At 53.5% G+C, this 16,224-nt stretch overlaps 1 protein-coding gene across 15 annotated transcripts in view; it reads left to right on the forward strand.

The window, feature by feature from the left end:
- The window catches only part of Plekha5 (pleckstrin homology domain containing A5), a 95,820-nt gene extending 81,798 nt beyond the window's left edge, over window positions 1-14,022 (forward strand). For 6 of the 15 annotated variants that reach the window (XM_070011600.1, XM_070011601.1, XM_070011605.1 and 3 more), the window contains 11 exons: window positions 1,280-1,391; window positions 2,984-3,030; window positions 4,092-4,280; window positions 5,951-6,071; window positions 7,034-7,152; window positions 8,618-8,827; window positions 10,002-10,142; window positions 11,376-11,500; window positions 11,761-11,906; window positions 12,690-12,788; window positions 13,297-14,021. In XM_070011600.1, the coding sequence (XP_069867701.1) occupies window positions 1,280-1,391; window positions 2,984-3,030; window positions 4,092-4,280; window positions 5,951-6,071; window positions 7,034-7,152; window positions 8,618-8,827; window positions 10,002-10,142; window positions 11,376-11,500; window positions 11,761-11,906; window positions 12,690-12,781 (1,302 nt within the window). In that variant the 3' untranslated portion in view covers window positions 12,782-12,788; window positions 13,297-14,021. Of the gene's footprint in view, window positions 1-1,276; window positions 1,392-2,983; window positions 3,031-4,091; window positions 4,281-5,950; window positions 6,072-7,033; window positions 7,153-8,617; window positions 8,828-10,001; window positions 10,143-11,375; window positions 11,501-11,760; window positions 11,907-12,689; window positions 12,789-13,252 lie in introns of all 15 variants that reach the window. The other 9 variants (XM_070011603.1, XM_070011606.1, XM_070011612.1 and 6 more) reach the window with 4 other exon arrangements.
- Window positions 14,023-16,224: the final 2,202 nt, after the last annotated feature.

A 16,224-nucleotide genomic window follows, 5' to 3' on the forward strand; every position in this document is an offset into this window, starting at 1 on the left:
GGCAAATAAGTAAAACAGACGTGGCGCCGTGGCTCAGTTGGCAGAGCACTCACCTTGAGCAAAAAGAAGCTCAGGGACAGCGCCCAGGCCCAGAGTTCAAGCCCCAGGAGGATCAGAAAAAAAAAAAATGTTTTAAAACAATAACAAAGGCCTAGCGTGGTGGTGGACGCCTGTGATTCCAGCTTCACAGGAGCTGAAGACGGCCCTGGCTCTCTGGTTTTGTTTCCTATTTTTAACCTTTCCCTTCTACTTTTTATATTTTGACAGTACTGGGACTTGAACTCATGACTTTACATTGACTGTGCAGGTGGCGTTCTGAATGCGCCACTCGCCTAGTGCCTTTTGAAGGGGAGGCGGTCTTTTTCCTAGACCAGCCAGGACCACCATCCTCCTATTTACATGTCCCGCTACAGCTGTGCACCACCACGCCCGGCTCTTTCAGTTCAGATGGGGTCTCTTGAACTTTTTTGCCTAGACTGGCCCAGATCCTTTATTCTTTTCTTTCTTTTTTTTTTTTTTTTTTTTTTTTTTTTTGGCCAGTTGTGGGGCTTGAACTCAGGGCCTGGGCGCTGTCCCTGAGCTTTTTTGGCTCAAAGCTAGCATTCTACCACGTGAGCCACAGCGCCACTTCTGGCTTTTTCTGTGTATGTGGTACTGAGGAATCAAATCCAGGGCTTCATGCATGCTAGGCAAGCACTGTACCACTGAGCCACCTGCCCAGCCTGGGCCTGGAATCAGGGTCCTCTTAATAGGTGGGTGACAAGTGTGCTCCATCAGTACACAGCTTCATATTTAGTCCCTTCAAATTAGTCTCAATTTCTTAAGCTTGTGAAGAACACTAGGTAAAACTCTGCAAAAATGGAAAACAGGCCAGGCGCTGGTGGCTCATGCCTATCATTCCTAGCAGCTAAGGAGGCTGAGAGCTGAGGATCACAGTTCAAAGCCCAGGCAGGAAAGTCCCTGAGACTTCTCCCCAGTGAACCACCAGAAAAGCAGAAGTGGCGCTGTGGCTCAAAGTGGTAGGGCACTGTCCTTGAATCAAAGCTCAGGGACAGGCCCTGAGTTCAAACCTGACAAAAGAAAAAAAAAAAAAATGAAGAATGGTCTATTTGAGTCTGAAAAGTTCCATCTTTTTCTCTCTTTGCCACTGAAAATGTTACCCTACAGAATCCCCTAGGGTCATGCTAGATAGGACACAAGCTCCCTGCGCTGCTGTTTTTAATTTCTCACGTGGACTCCCCCCCCCCCCCCTCCGTGGTCTGTCCGTTTCCGCCAGCAGACGGAGTCGGCCGGAATTCAGCGCGCACAGGTCCAGAAGGAAATGTGGAGGATCCAAGACGTAATGGAAGGCCTCAGCAAACACAAGCAGCAGAGAGGCTCCTGGGAACCGGGTGCGTACAGTGGGGCCGAGCCGGCCCCCTCTAGCCGGAAGGACTCTGCTCATTGACGTTCATGTCATGTAAGTGAGCTGAGGAGGTTAGTGCACACCTGTAACCCCACCGGAGGTAGGAGGATCCACAAGTTCAAAGCCATCCCAGCCTACACATCCAGAACCCTGCTTCAGGCAAACCTAGGAGAAGCATGTTGGCTAGATGCAGGAAGGAAGTAATAGACAGGAAGTAATGAGACTTCCGGTCGGCAGCCATACCTGGGTATGGACCAGGGAGGGCTTTTGTCTTCCACCTACTTCCTTCTGCCTTGGTGTGGAGTGTGTGAAGTATGGCAGTCTAATTCTCTTCTTTTTTTGGTCAGTGGTGAGCCTTGAACCCAGGGCCTGGGCACTGTCCCTGAACTTCTCTCTACTCAAGGCTGGTGCTCTACCACGTTGAGCCACAGCTCCACTTCCGGTTTTCTGGTGGTTCATTGGAGATAAGTCTCCTAGAAAGCTGGGCGCTAGTGGCTCACGCCTATAATCCCAGATATTGGAGGCTAGGAAAAGTCCATGAGACTCTTGACTCCGTCGAACTACTCAGAAAAAAGCTGGGAGTGACGCTGTGGCTCAAGTGGAAGAGCGCCAGCCTTGAGCAAAGAAGCTCCGGGACAGCGCCCAGGCCCAGCCAAAAACAAAACAAAACGAACCTGCCATGGACTTGGATGCCTAGAGCGGCTTTGAACCACGATCCTCAGATCTCAGCCTCCTGTAGCTGGGATTACAGGCGTGAGCCACCAGCGCCTGGCTTTTTATTTTCTATTGAGTAATTTGAACTCCCTTTTCAGACTGGTTGAATTTTAGAAGTAGGCTTTGTCCCTTCAGGTCGTGTGTGTGTGTGTGTGTGTGTGTTTGCATTTGCTAGTCCTGGGGCTTGAACTCTGAGACAGGACACTGTCCGAGAACTTCTTTTGCTCAAGGCTAGCACTGTACCATTTGAGCCACAGCGCCACTTCTGGCTTTTTCTGTGTATATGTTACTGTGGAATCAGCCCAGGGCTTCATGCATGCTAGGCGAGTACTCTACCATTACGCCACCTTGCCAGACCCTGGTCCATTTTCAAAGCTAGGTATACAACCTAAACCACATGATGTTGCTTAGGAGGAGGAGGCTTACTACTAGCAGAAGAAAGTGGTAGACTACAAAAAAACAAAAAAAAAGGGTCTGGGCATGTGGCAAAGGAAAAAAAAAGGAAAGAATGGACTACCAATCATTATTTCCTACAGCTCACATCCCAGTACCATGGAAAAAAAAGAAATGATTCTTTCTGTAGATAGAGAGAGATGTGTTTAGCTGAGCGCTGGTGGCTCACACCTGTAATCAAGAAGCCAAGATCTGAGGATCATGGTTCAAAGCCAGGGTGGGCAGGAAAGTCTGTGAGACTCTTATCTCCAGCTAACCACCAAAAAGCCAGCAGTGGCACTGTGGCTCAAGTGGTAGAGCGCTAAGCCTTGAGCAGAAGAACAGGGTACAGGCCCTGAGTTCAAGCTCCATTCATGGGGGAAAACTGTGTTTACTGTGAGTAGTTACAGGGTCTTAATTTTTTTCTCATAGGTGTGACAGGGTCAAAGCCCTTCTCCACAGTTAAGTACAGGAGTGAGGTGAGTCTCATTGGTTTCATAACTGGAACGGTCACCTAAAGTGTTTAACCTGTGAAATGAGAAGGAATTTAAGTCTGTTGTATAACTGGAGCGGTCGCCTAAAGCGTTTCACCTGTGAAATGAGAAGGGATTTAAGTCTGTTTACGTAACACAATTTCTTTTTAATATAGTGAAATCGTTTTAGTGTTGGGCTTTTATTGGTTCAGGAATTGGGTGTGTCTAACATGAATCTTTCTTCAAAAGAAAAGAAAAAAACTCACTGCTTTTTGTGTGTATTGAAATTAACTCTGTCATGCTTTTTCTGAGTGTTCTGAATACTTAGAATGCATACTTTTCATCGGTAAAGTTTGTAGGATGCTTGATAGATGTGTTGCTTCTCTGTTATGGGTGATGTAGAGAAATGATCGCTGTAAAGAGATACTGTCAACCCAAACACGAGGTCCTGTACGCTCGACTGATACAGAAACCTAAGAGAAAGGGGTTTTTTAATAAAGGGGGAGGCTTGAACTCCGTGCCTGGGTGCTGTCCCTCAGCTCTTCAGCTCCAGGCTGGTGCTCTACCATTGAGCCACAGCGCCACTTCCAGTTTTCTGGTGGTTCATTGGAGATGAGAGTCTCATGGACTTTCCTGCCCAGGCTGGCTTTGAACCACGGTCATGAGCCACCAGCATGGGGCAAGATTCTTTTTTTTTCTTCTTCTTCTTCTTTTAAGGTGAAACTTGGTCATTTCACACAGTGGAGCTGCAGTGGGAAAGCTAACTTACTACCGCTGACTTACTAAAGCTAACTTACTACCGCGGCAAGCTCAACCCAGAAGTGGCCGTGCGGGGAAACCCAATAGCTGGCTCTTCTAACCTTTTCTTCTTCTTCTTCTTCTTTTTTTTTTTTTTTAAGGGTGTAGGGTGGGAGGGCCAAAGTTCCTATTCTTCCCCCCACCCCGAGTTCTGGCTTGGCAGTGTCCCTTTCAACGTGTGAATGTGAATTTACTGTACCGTTGCAAAGACTTTAGCGATGCTGACTTCACTGTGCCTGTCTAAACAAGGTGACTTCTACAATCCTTAGGAAGAGGAGAGCGCCCCCCCTCGGCCTCCACTTCCTCGGTCTTATGACTTTACCGAGCATCCTCCCATCCCCCCCCCTCTGTGCAGTGATAGCCGCTCCTTGCTCTGTTATAGCAGGGACCTAGCGCATCTGCCTGAGGACAAGAGGCTGCCTCAAGCTCAAGGACACCCAAGAAATGGACCTCACTGCGTAAGTGGCCCCAGCAGCCACCGGGTCCCGCCCCCTCGCCCTTTCTGGAAAGTTCCTTCGTTTGCATACTCAAGCTTTTTTTTTTTTTTGCTTTTTTTTTCCCCCCCGTTGTGTTTTTTTCTGGTCACCCTACTTGTTGTAGCCGGAGCGCTGTCATTTCCATAGAAGATCATCATCATTCGTTGCTGGGTTTTGGTTTGGTTTTTCCCGTCTGCTGTTTTAGCCTGCTCGTATTTATCATGGTTTTTCGCACTGGAATGATTGCGTGGTAGCGCTTTTGTTCTTGCTTTGAACCTTTTCCTTTTGGAACATGCAGGCTGGGCACACACTGATAGAGCCCTGTTGTCAAGGCCCCGTTTAGGGTATCAAAGCATAGAGGTGAAATAAGAAAGGACAATAACCAGAACGCCAGAACCAGTTCTCTTACCCAGAGTTCAAATCGTAAGCCAGGCCTAGGCTGGTGGCTCACGCCTGTCCTCCCAGCTGGCTCAGGAGGCTGAGATCGGAGGATCATGGTTGGAGGCCAGCCCAGGCAGGAAAGTCAGTGAGACTCTGATCTCCAGTGAACCACCAGAAAACCAGACGTGGCGCTTGTAGAGCCTAGGCCCAGAGTTCAGGCCTCAGTACTGGTGACCACCCCCACCCCACCCCAAAAGAAATCGTGCTCACTAACAAGAACTCAGTGCTTCAGTGGACCTTCCTTCGCACCCTGTCGTCACAGTGAAAACTTACTGGATTACAAAATGACTTTTTGGCCTCAGTGATCCTGAGAAGAATGTGACCTCTATCTGTGGCTCATGCCTGTAATTCCTGCCCGCACGCAGAGGCTCACCGTTGGTTCAAGCCCACCCCGGAGAGTCCATCCCCTTTGAGCTAGGCAAAAAAAAAAGCCAGACTGGCGGCATGGCTCCGGGGTAGAGCACCCGCCATGAACAAGGCCATGAGTTCAAACCTCAGTACTGCCCCCCAAATTCATTTACGGTAACCTTGAAGACTTCAGAGGTAGCTACCAGAGGCCCAAATCCCAGCACAAAAGAACAACAGGATGCAGGAGTATTCTTAATTGTAAAACAAAAAGTTTCACCACTTAAACATTTCGCAGCCAAGCATATTGGCACACGCCTGTAATCCCAGCACTAGGAAGGCTGAGGCGAGAGTCTTGGAAGTTTTGGGCGTGGGGAGGTACACGTCAGTGTGTGGATTTTTTTGTTTGTTTTGTCGGCCCTGGGTCTTGAACTCAGGGCCTGGGCGCTATTCCTGAGCTCTCTCACTCAAGGCTGGTGCTCTACCGCTTGAGCCCCAGCTCCAGTTCCGGTTTTCTGGTGGTTCATGGTAGGTAAGTCTCACGATCTTTTCTGCCCCAGGCTGGCTTTGAACTGTGATCCTCAGATCTCAGCCCCCTGGGTAGCTGGGATGACAGGCGGGAGCCACCGGTGCCCAGCAAAACCGGTTAAAACGAGTTAAGGTTTTGTTTTGTTTCTTTCTGCTTATTCATCACGCGCATATCCATTGTGTGGTTTTCAGTGGCTGCAGTGTTTCCTGGGAATTTCATGTAAATGTTGCCGATTAGACGCCAAGACCTGGTAGAAGCTAGCCAGGGTTTCACCAGCGAGTTTGCCACGCAGCCCAAGCCTTGTGGGGTTTGATCATGGCTGCTCTTTCCTTCCCAGGGTCCCGATTATAGGCTATACAAGAGTGAGCCCGAGTTAACCACAGTAGCAGAGGTTGATGAGTCTAATGGCGAAGAAAAATCTGAGCCTGTGTCAGAGGCCGAAACCGCAGCCATCAAAGGTCAGCCCCAAGACCCCATCATCCCTTTTCCTGTTTTGTGTTTTTTAGTGTGTGTGTGTGTGTGTGTGTGTGTGTGTGTGTGTGTGTGTGTGTGTGTGTGTGTGTGTGTGTGTGTGTGTGTGTGTGTGTGATTGTTGGTCAGTTGTGGGGCCCTCTACCACTTGAGCCACATCGCCACCTAGTGCTTCATTGGAGATAAAGTGTCTCACGATCTTTTCTGCCCTACCTGACTTTGAACCGTGATCCTCAGATCTCAGCCTCCTGCGTAGCTAGGATAGTAGTCAGTGGGTTTTGCCTGTTTTGAGTTAGAATCCTACCATGTAGCCTGGGCTGGCTACAGCTGACAGCTTCTGAGTGCTGGAATTACAGGCATGCACCACGGTGCCGGGAATAGGGGAATTTTATTTTTTTTTAATTATTATTATTATTTATTTTTTTGCCAGTCCTGGGGCTTGAACTCTGGGCGCTGTCCCTGAGTTGCTTTTGATCAAGGCTAGCACTCTACCACTTGAGCCACAGCTGCACTGGTGGCTTTTTCTCTGTCTGTGGTACTGAGGAATCAAACCCAGGGCTTCATGCATGCTAGGCGAGCGCTCCACCACTGAGCCACCTGCCCAGCCCCACATAGGTGAACTCTGGAAACAAGAATATGAGGAAAATCTGCAACTTAATTTCTTAACAGGCCCTGGTGGCTCACACCTGTAATCCCAGCTACTCAGAAAGCTGAGATCTGAGGATCACAGGTAAACAGCCAGCCATGAGACTCTCCAATGAACCAGCAAAAAGCAGAAGTGGAGCTGTGGCTCAGGTGGTAGAGCGCCAGCCTTAAGCAACACAGCCAAGGGAAGAATACCAGGCCCTGAGTTCAAGCCCCAGGACTGGTGGGCATGCGCGCGCACACACACACACACAGAGCTTTGTCCTCGATAACAGGGCTTCATGAAAGTCTGCTTTCCTTCCAGGGCCGCACTTTCCTGTGGGGATCGTCCCCCCCAGAACCAAGTCCCCGACGCCCGAGTCTTCCACAATCGCTTCGTACGTGACCTTGAGGAAAACCAAGAAGGTGCTGGACCTCAGCACGGTACTGGACTAAAATCGAGCGTTCTCAAAGCCAGTCTGCTGGCTTTCCTATCTCCCCCCCACCGCTTCTAGTGGCTTCCCCAATTCTTTCTTTCTTCTAAGAAAGATGCGGTCATCTTCCAATTACGTTTAGACAGTGAACACCTTAGGACTACTCCTAAAGGTCCTATAATCGAGGTGTCTTGTCTGTGGACCACGTCTGTGGACCCGTGTGGGTCTTTCCTTGGATGGCTGCCCTGGAGACCCGAGAAAAATCCCTTGAGCAGTCAGGCACCGGTGGTTCCCGCCCACCATCGCAGCGACTCAGGAGGCTGAGATCTGAGGATCACAGTTCAAAGCCAGCCCGGGCAGGAAGGTCCATGGGACTCTTACCTCCAACTGACTAGTCAGAAAAAAGCCAGGAGTGCTGCTGTGGCTCAAGCACTAACCTTGAGCACAGAGAGGCTCAGGGGCAGCGCCCCGGCCCTGAGTTCAAGCCCCAGGACTGGCAAACAATTAAAATGATAAAAGCCCCATCCAGAGTGTGAGACCGTCAGTTCAAGTACACTGTGCCAGGGGCCGGGAGCTCACGCCTGTAACCCCAGTCATTCAGGAGGCTGAGCTCTGAGGATCACCGTTTGAAGCCAGCTGGGGACAGGAGAGTCTGGAGAGACTCTTTCTCTCTCCAGTGAAGCAGCAAAAAGCCAGGTTGAAGGCGCAGAGTAGGTGGTAGAGCGCCGGCCTTGGAAGAAACAATGCCAGGTCCCAGATGGAAGTCCCAGCCACTGGGCACAGGCCTTGTCACAGGTGAACAGGGAAGGGCGGGTGTCGCGCACCTGCTTCACTTACGGAAGAGCCAGAACCGGACACCACAGAGGATTGGGTGCCTGGCCAGCGGGGGCGGGGCTCGCGTGGCCGCGTGCCAGCCGGAGCGGGATTGGGTGCCTGGCCAGCGGGGGCGGGGCTCGAGTGGCTGCGTGCCAGCCGGAGCGGGATTGGGTGCCTGGCCAGCGGGGGCGGGGCTCGCGTGGCCTCGCGCCAGCCGGAGCGGGATTGGGTGCCTGGCCAGCGGGGGCGGGGCTCGCGTGGCCTCGCGCCAGCCGGAGCGGGATTGGGTGCCTGGCCAGCGGGGGCGGGGCTCGCGTGGCCTTGCGCCAGCCGGGGGCGGGACGGCCCGGCAGGCGTGCGTCACAGGAAGCAGGGCAGGGGGTTTCGGGGGACAGGGGGTGCTGCGGGCGGCTCTGCCCGTGACTCATTCCTGCGCCTGTGAGTCACGGCTCCTTCCCACCATCTCCGTGAGGCCCCGCCCGACCTCCATCCCGCGTGAGCCGCGGCGCCCCTTGTGGTTTTCCGGTGGTTCCTTGGACCTTCCTGCCCGGGCTGGCCTCCGACCGCGATCCCCAGACCTCAGCCTCCTCCTGCGCCCCTGGCCGCGCGCCCCCCCAGGCGACTCACCCGGCTTCACACCCCTCCTTGTCCTTCTCAAGGAGCGGCCGCGAAGCGCCGTGGAGCAGCTCTGCCTGGCAGAAAGTTCTCGGCCCCGGATGACGGTGGAGGAGCAGATGGAGCGGATCCGCCGGCATCAGCAGGCCTGCCTGCGGGAGAGGAAGAAAGGGTGGAATGTTCTGGGCGCTTCCGACCCGTCCCCCTTACACAGCCCTTCCAGCCTGAGGGAAAACCCCTTCAGGACGGTGCAGGTACGTCGGTGGCCCGGAATTTTCTGTCTGAAGGCTCAGGTGACTTGGGTTTTACAATCGCAGAGCAGCGCTTTGGTCCTTTGAAAAGGGATACTACACTGGGGACGAGATGGTCTTAGGGCTTGAACTCGGGGCGCTGTCGCTGAGCTCTTTTAGTCAAGGCCGGTGCTCTGCCACTTGAGCCACAGCTCCACTTCTGGTTTTCTGGTGGTTCATGGGAGATCAGAGTCTCACGGACTTTCCTGCCCAGGCTGGCTTTGAACCACGATCCTCTGGATCTCAGCCTCCTGAGTAGCTGGGATGACAGGCGGGAGCCACTGGCGCCCGGCTTTGCTTTGTATTTTTAAGACAGCTCACTAAGCATCCATGGCCTTGAGAAGCAGAGAGGCAGAGTTCTCGGTGGAGATGCCTGCACCAGGCCTGATCTTCCTGCTGCACAAACACCAAGAAAAAACGAGATGCCAGGAGCACGCCTGTAATCCCAGCTACTCAGGAGTCTGAGATCAAGGATGACAGTTCAAAGCCAGCCTGGGTAGAGACTCTGTGAGATTCTTATTTCCAAAGAACTACCACAAAAACAATGCTGGGCTGGGCAGGTGGCTCAGTGGTAGAGCGCTTGCCTAGCATGCAGGAGGCCCTAGGTTCGAATCCTCAGCACCACAGAAGCAGAAAAAGCCGGAAGTGGCGCTGTGGCTCACGTGGTAGAGCGCCGGCTTTGAGCAAAAGCAGCTCAGGGACAGCGCCCAGGCCCTGAGTTCAAGGCCCAGGACTGGCGCCATTAAGCAAAGTACCAAGATAGCCTACAGTTCCCTCCCAATAAAATGTGCGTGTGTGTCCTGACTCAGTGTGACCCGAATGGCAGAGATTGCCCGCCATCTGTGGCCCTCAGCTTTTCCACACAAGAGTCTCGGTGCCGTGACTTCCGGTTTGTTCTCGGTCCCTTCTAGACAGGAACAGAAATGGCCCTTGTTTGTCCGTCGTGTCCTCCGGGCCGTCTTCTAGCACGCAGCGGTCCGCCCTGGGTGGATCCCATCTGTAATGACGTGAGCCGCACACATCAGCGCCCCCATCCTTCCCTGCCCAGCTACTCGGCCGGGCGCTGTAGTGCACTCCTGTAATCCAGCACTCCCAGCACCCAAGGGAGTCACGGGGGGAATGCTCTGTGTCCCCGCAGCCTCGGAGGAGGGACGACGGCGTGAAGGAGCCGGACGCCGTCAGGACAGAAAGCGACGGGAAGCCACCCCGTGAATCCCCCACGGAAGACGCTCTTCCCGCCACCGCCGCTGAGCCCCAAAGTCCAGACTCCGGCAAGGAGGTAGCGTGAGATCCCACCAGAGAAACGCCGCGGAGGCCCGGGGCCTCCACCACAGAAAAACACAGTGAGCCGGGCGCCGCGGCTCCCGCCCGCCATCCCAGCTGCTCAGGAGGCTGAGAGCTGAGGATCGAAGTTCGAGGCCAGCCCGGGCGGGAAAGTCCATGAGACTCTGATCTCCAGTGAACCACCAGAAAACTGGAAGTGCTATGTGGCTCAGAGTGGAAGAGCGCCAGCCTTGAGCATAAAAGCCAAGAGACAGCGCCCAGACCCTGAGTTCAAACCCCAGGAGCTGTGCTTATACGCGCGCGCGTGCGCGTGTACACACACACACACACACACACACACACACACACGGTACTGTCCGTGTGGCTCAGCGGTAGAGCGCTCGCCTAGCACGCATGAAGCCCTGGGTTCGATTCCTCAGTACCACACACACAGAAAAAGCCAGAAGTGGTGTTATGGCTCAAGTGGTATAGTGCTTGCCTTGAGCAAAAGAAGCTCAGGGACAGTGCCTAGGCCCTGAGTTCAAACCCCAGGACCAGCCAAACAAGAAGAAAATGCAGAGTATAATCAAAGTTAGGGGCTGGGAAGGTGGCTCAGTGGTAGAGCGCTTGCTTTGAGTGCCTGAGGCCCTGGGTTCGATTCCTCAGCACCACATAAGCAAAAAGAAAAAAGCTGGAAGTGGCGCTGTGGTTCAAGTGGTAGAGCGCTAGCCTTGAGCTGAAGAGCTGAGGGACAGCGCCCAGGCCCAGAGTTCAGGCCCCACAACCGGACCCAAAAACAAAACAAAACAAAACAAAGTTAGAATAAAGCATTGCCAATTCGGTTACAGGATTGCTACTAGAATTCTAGGGTGAGCTAATAGGAAATGTTAATAATGATTTCAATATACTCCAATCTAGAATTTTTTTTTTAGCCACTAAATATTTGGTGCATGATTTGAAGTCACTTGATACGGATGTTTATGTTGTGTGTTTATTTTGGGGGTGTTTGGTTTTTGTCAACCATTTTGAGCCCCAGCTCCACTTGCAGTTTTCTGGTGGTTCTGGCAATCAGAGTCTCACAGACTTTCCTGCCCGGGCTGGCTTTGAACCGCGATCCTCAGATCTCAGCCTCCTGAGTAGCTGGGATGACAGGGGTGACCTGTCAGTACCTGGCTCTTTGAAACATTTAGATAGACTGGTATTCAGGTGGTAAGAACACACTAGAAACCATGTGTCTCTTCCTTCGTAGTTGAAGAGAACGGAGAATGTTCTGTATGGTGTGCTTTTCACCCCTGAGCCAAAAGGGTTAAACTCTGAGGAATCCGGGGACAAGGAAAGGAGCGAGGAATCCGACCCTGTTGGAGCAACATGCAGGTAACTCAGAGCAGGAGGAGCTGTGTAACCGACCCCTCTGTACATCCCCTTTATAATAAGAACTCTGAGCCCAGGCCCTGAGTTCAAGCCCCACCACCACCACCACTACCCCGAATACAGTGGGTTTGACACCAATAACCCTAGCACGGGGGAGGCTGAGCGGGGAGGAGGGGACTAGGGAGGCCCGCACTGGATGACCCCATCTGAGAAAAGTGGAGGCCCTTGTCCAGCACGCGTAAACAGCGCACCGTTTCCCACAGCCCCAGAGACGATGGGCAGATCGCGAACCACGAAGCACTAGACAGCCCTGAAGAAGACTCCAAAAGCAGTGCTCCTGACCAGGAAGAGCCTGCGGCTTCCCCTGAGCCCACTCCCGAGGCCTCGAGAGAGAGTCAGACGCACGCCGGTAGGTCTTGGGTGCCAGAGCCCCTCTTTCTGGCAAGAGTGGGGGTTCAAATCTTGGTACCGGCACACACACACAAAAGCAGCGGCAGAGCCAGACGCCGGCGGCTCCGGCTCCCGCCTGTCGTCCCAGCTTCTCAGGAGGCTGAGATCTGAGGATCACGGTTCAAAGCCAGCCCGGGCAGGAAAGTCCGTGAGACTCTGATCTCCCGTGAACCACCAGGAAACCAGAAGTGGCGCTGTGGCTCAAGTGGTAGAGCACCAGCCTTGAATGAAAGAGCTCAGAGACAGCGCCCAGGCCCTGAGTTCAAGTCCCAGGATCGACCAAAAAAAATAAGCAGAAGGCGTTCTGTGCTGTTCTATCTCCCCTTCTCCCCTCCTCTCTGTCCCCCTCTCCCCCTCCCGTTCCCTCCTCTCCTCCAACTTCTGTGCCCACCCCCCTTTCCCCATGATTTAATTTGGTTGTGGTTTATGTGGTGCTGAGGAATCGAACTCAGAGCCTCATGCACGCCAGGCAAGCGCTCTACCACTGAGCTACCTGCCCAGCTTACCATTGTTATCATCATGGGCATCATCGTTCTTCTTGGTCTCTTCTGTTTCGGGACCAGGAATCGAACCCAGGACCTCAGACTTGCTAGGCAAGTGCTTTGCCAGCGAGCTGCGGCCCGGCCCTCGCCGGCCCTTGGGCCGTGGTTCCCTTTACGCTTTGCAGTGGTCTCGCCGCCCGCCGCCCGCCCTGCCTCTTCCTGCTCATCCTGACGCCCCCGCCGTGTGTTCTGTGTTTCAGTGCCAAGCCTGACCCCATCTCCTGAGCCCTCGTCGCCAGAGCCCCCCCTGCAGACAGAGCTCCCCGAAGGGTCACACTTCATGTGCGTGTAGACCCCAGGTAAGGCCCGCCGAGACTCATTGTTGGCGCTACGGGGGGAGGCCGCAGAGCAGCGGGGGGGGGGGGGGCAGGTGACAGCACGGTGGCCGTGGCGCCTACCTTCAGATCCGTCCCATCCACCCAGGGGAGCGCAGCTGGGCTCGCCTCGCGCCTCTGGCTCCCGACTGTCATCCCAGCCACTCAGGAGGCTGAGATCTGAGGATCACAGTTGGAGGCCAGCCCGGGCAGGAAAGTCCGTGAGACTCTCATCTCCAGTGAACCACCAGAAAACCGGAAGTGGCGCTGTGGCTCAAGTGGTAGAGCACCAGCCTTGAGCGAAAGAGCTCAGGGACAGCGCCCAGGCCCTGAGTTCAAGTCCCACAATTGACCAAAAAAAAAAAAATCAGTTTGTGAAAACTGCATGTTGATCCACGCCCACCCCACCCCCCCTCCCCACCCCCCATTACCTGTTGGATCTCTGGCAGGACTGGAGACTGGGCAAGAGGTCAGGAGAGCCCTTGTTTTTCAGCCACCCCACCCCGACCGCCATGACAAGACGTGTACAGAACGCCTTCACTCTCTGAAACTCACCGAGCGACACCCGATCATTCCCGGGGAAAAAAAAAACGTCTCCTCCAAACAGCTTTAAGCACCCACCGGTCCCTCTGTAGCCGCCCCCCCCCCCTCCAGCTTGCACCCCACCTGCCAAGCCCCGCCCCCTCCATCCTGGGGTCTCTACCGCTCAGCCCTTTGGCTTCTCCTTACATAGCGTTAGTTATTATTTCCAAGGACCTGGGTCCCCCCCCCCCGTCCCCCCCTCATCTCTTCAGGACTGCTTTGCTCCCACTTGATTTGTCATAGCCGTGGACCGCTCCCTCCGCAATGCCACCTCATTCATGCCCGTGAGGGGTGCCCCCCGTTTCCCACCATCGCCGCCACCCCCCCCTCCTCCGCCATGAGTGCTCAGGCCCCTAACTTCTTCCCCGTCCCCTCGGAGAAACTCCCAAGTTCGATCCCCCCGCAGGACCCCCAACCCCCCCCCCCCGGGGCCGACAGACTTGGACAGCAATAAGCCAGAAGTCCCTGCAGTCCTGTACTTAGTCTGTGTACAAATGTAATTATCTTCATCGTGTACATACACCGAGCGCCTGCCGTGTGCGAAAGGCAGCTTCCAGAACGATCGCTTCCACGCCAATGTTCATATCGCATTCCTTTTTTATCATGTTAAATAAATGTTGATGTTCTTAAGTTGCGGGCCAGGTCGGGAGTTTCCTTGGCTGCTTGTTGGGTTCTGAACCACGGAAAATTGGGGCCGGAAAGTGGAAAATTGGGGCTGGGAGTGTGGTTCAAGTGGTAGAGCGCCCGCCTTGAGCAAAAGAAGCTCAGGGACAGCGCCCAGGCCCTGAGTTCAAGGACCCACAATTGGCACCAGTATAAATAAATGAAATAGCCAGGCGCCAGTGGCTCACACCTGTCATCCCAGCTTCTCGGGAGTTTGAGATCTGAGGATTGGGGTTCAAAGCCAGCCCAGGGTAGAAAAATCCCCATGAGACTTTGAGCTCCAATGAACCACTCAGAAACAGAAAGTGGCGCTGTGGCTCAAGTGGTAGAGTGCCAGCCTTGAGTGAAAGAGACTCAGGCACGAGGTACAGGCCCCAAGTTCAAGCTCCACAGCCAAGGAATGAATGAATGAGTGAATGAATGAGAAGGGGCTCTGCAGGGGGCTCTGGGGTTCCCTCTCCCAGCACCAATAAAAATAAGAAAGAGAAAAAAAAATCAGAGAAAAGAATAGAATTTGAGGGTCTTAGAGACGTTCATAAAGGAGGTGTCTGTCAGCCCGGCCCTGTGACTGGCTGAGCGCCTTTCCCAGAACTGCTGGCCCTAATCCTATTACACTCAACAAGAGAATGAGGAACACCAGAAAATCGTGGTCTGTCTCCCTCCCCCCCCCCCCCCCAGCTTCCCAGTGTTGATCAGTAGGCCCCACGATTGATTTGCGATTCGGGTCGCCTGCCCAGCCCCCAACCCACACCCTTCAGTAGCAGATTCCTGCACACACACACACACACACACACACACACACACGGATGCCTGCCAAAGAGGATTTAGCCAGTTGCTGCGCACAGATGTGTAAGAATTCCACCCACCCCCTTCCCCCCAAAAGAACACCCAGATGCAAACAGACCTGCTCCCAACCCGAAGAGAAAGAGCAAGAATGGGGAGAGAGTTGAGTTCAACTCCAGGCCCTTTCCTGCCTCCAAATATCCATGTGGGCAGCTAGGCCAGGCAGGTGGCTCCTGCCTGTAATCCCAGCCGCCTGATCCGGAGACGGAGCTCTGAGGATTGTGAGGTTTGAAGCCAGCCCAGGCAGGAGCCTCCTGTACCTGATTATTAAATCATCAGTCGTAATGAGAACCTGAACCCCATCTCAAAAGCAAAGTGTACGCACTGCGGCTCATGCCTGGAATCCCAGCTAGGCCCAGAGGCTTGAGATCAGAGGATCAAGGTTCAAAACCAGCCAGGGACAGGAAAGTCCCTGAGACTCATCTCCAATGAACCAACAAACCAGAAGTGGAACTGTGACGCAAATGGCACAACACTAGACTTGTGCGCTAAAGCTGACGGACAGGGCTGGGCAGGTGGCTCAGTGGTAGAGCGCTTGCTTAGCATGCATGAGGCCCTGGGTTCGATTCCTCAGTGGCACATACACAGAAAAAAAAAACAGAAGTGGCGCTGTGGTTCAAGTAGAAGAAGCTCAGGGTCAGTGCTTAGGCCGTGAGTTCAAGCCCCAGGACTGGCTAAATAAATAAAATTAAAAAGCTAAGGGTTAGTATACACACACACACACACACACACACATACACACACACTGCATATTATCCTCCTTACCCTTGGAAAGAGAGAAAGGAGCTTGTTTCTCTGCAAGGGTTAACTGTGGAAATCTGTGATTTAGCTTCCTGGAAAATGGCTTCCACATTCCCAAAGGCTGGGGAAGGAAAAGTATGAAATCGTTTTGAATGGGTTTGTTCAGGGGGGCTGGGGGTGGGGTGGGGGGTGGCGGGGGGTTGGGAGAGCTGGGGTTCATTTCCCACAGAGGTTGCCAAGTTCACCAGCCTGGAGGAGTAAAGCCAGCCCTCCCCCCTCCCCTTCCCCCCCCACCTCTTCACTTCCCACAATCCCACAGGCTCAGGATGAAAAGCACATTTGGAGATGAGAGTATTCAGATGGCCTTCATTTATGCACCGTTGGTCCGGTCTATGGCAGCTCTTTTTTATTACGTGCTGATGAACTTGACCAAAGTGAAAATAATCATCATGAAGAAGCCAGCTGTGGGCTGTCCTGGAGCTTATGATGTGAACCACTCAGAGGACTGAAGATCTGAGGACTATGGTTCAAAGCCAGCCCTGGCAGACAAAGCCAAGAGACTCTGGCCTACCCCAGTGTACCAGCAAAACAA

Source organism: Dipodomys merriami, unplaced genomic scaffold (assembly GCF_024711535.1).
Source record: "Dipodomys merriami isolate MVZ:Mamm:240054 unplaced genomic scaffold, mDipMer1.0.p SCAF_84, whole genome shotgun sequence".
Lineage (NCBI taxonomy): Eukaryota > Metazoa > Chordata > Mammalia > Rodentia > Heteromyidae > Dipodomys > Dipodomys merriami.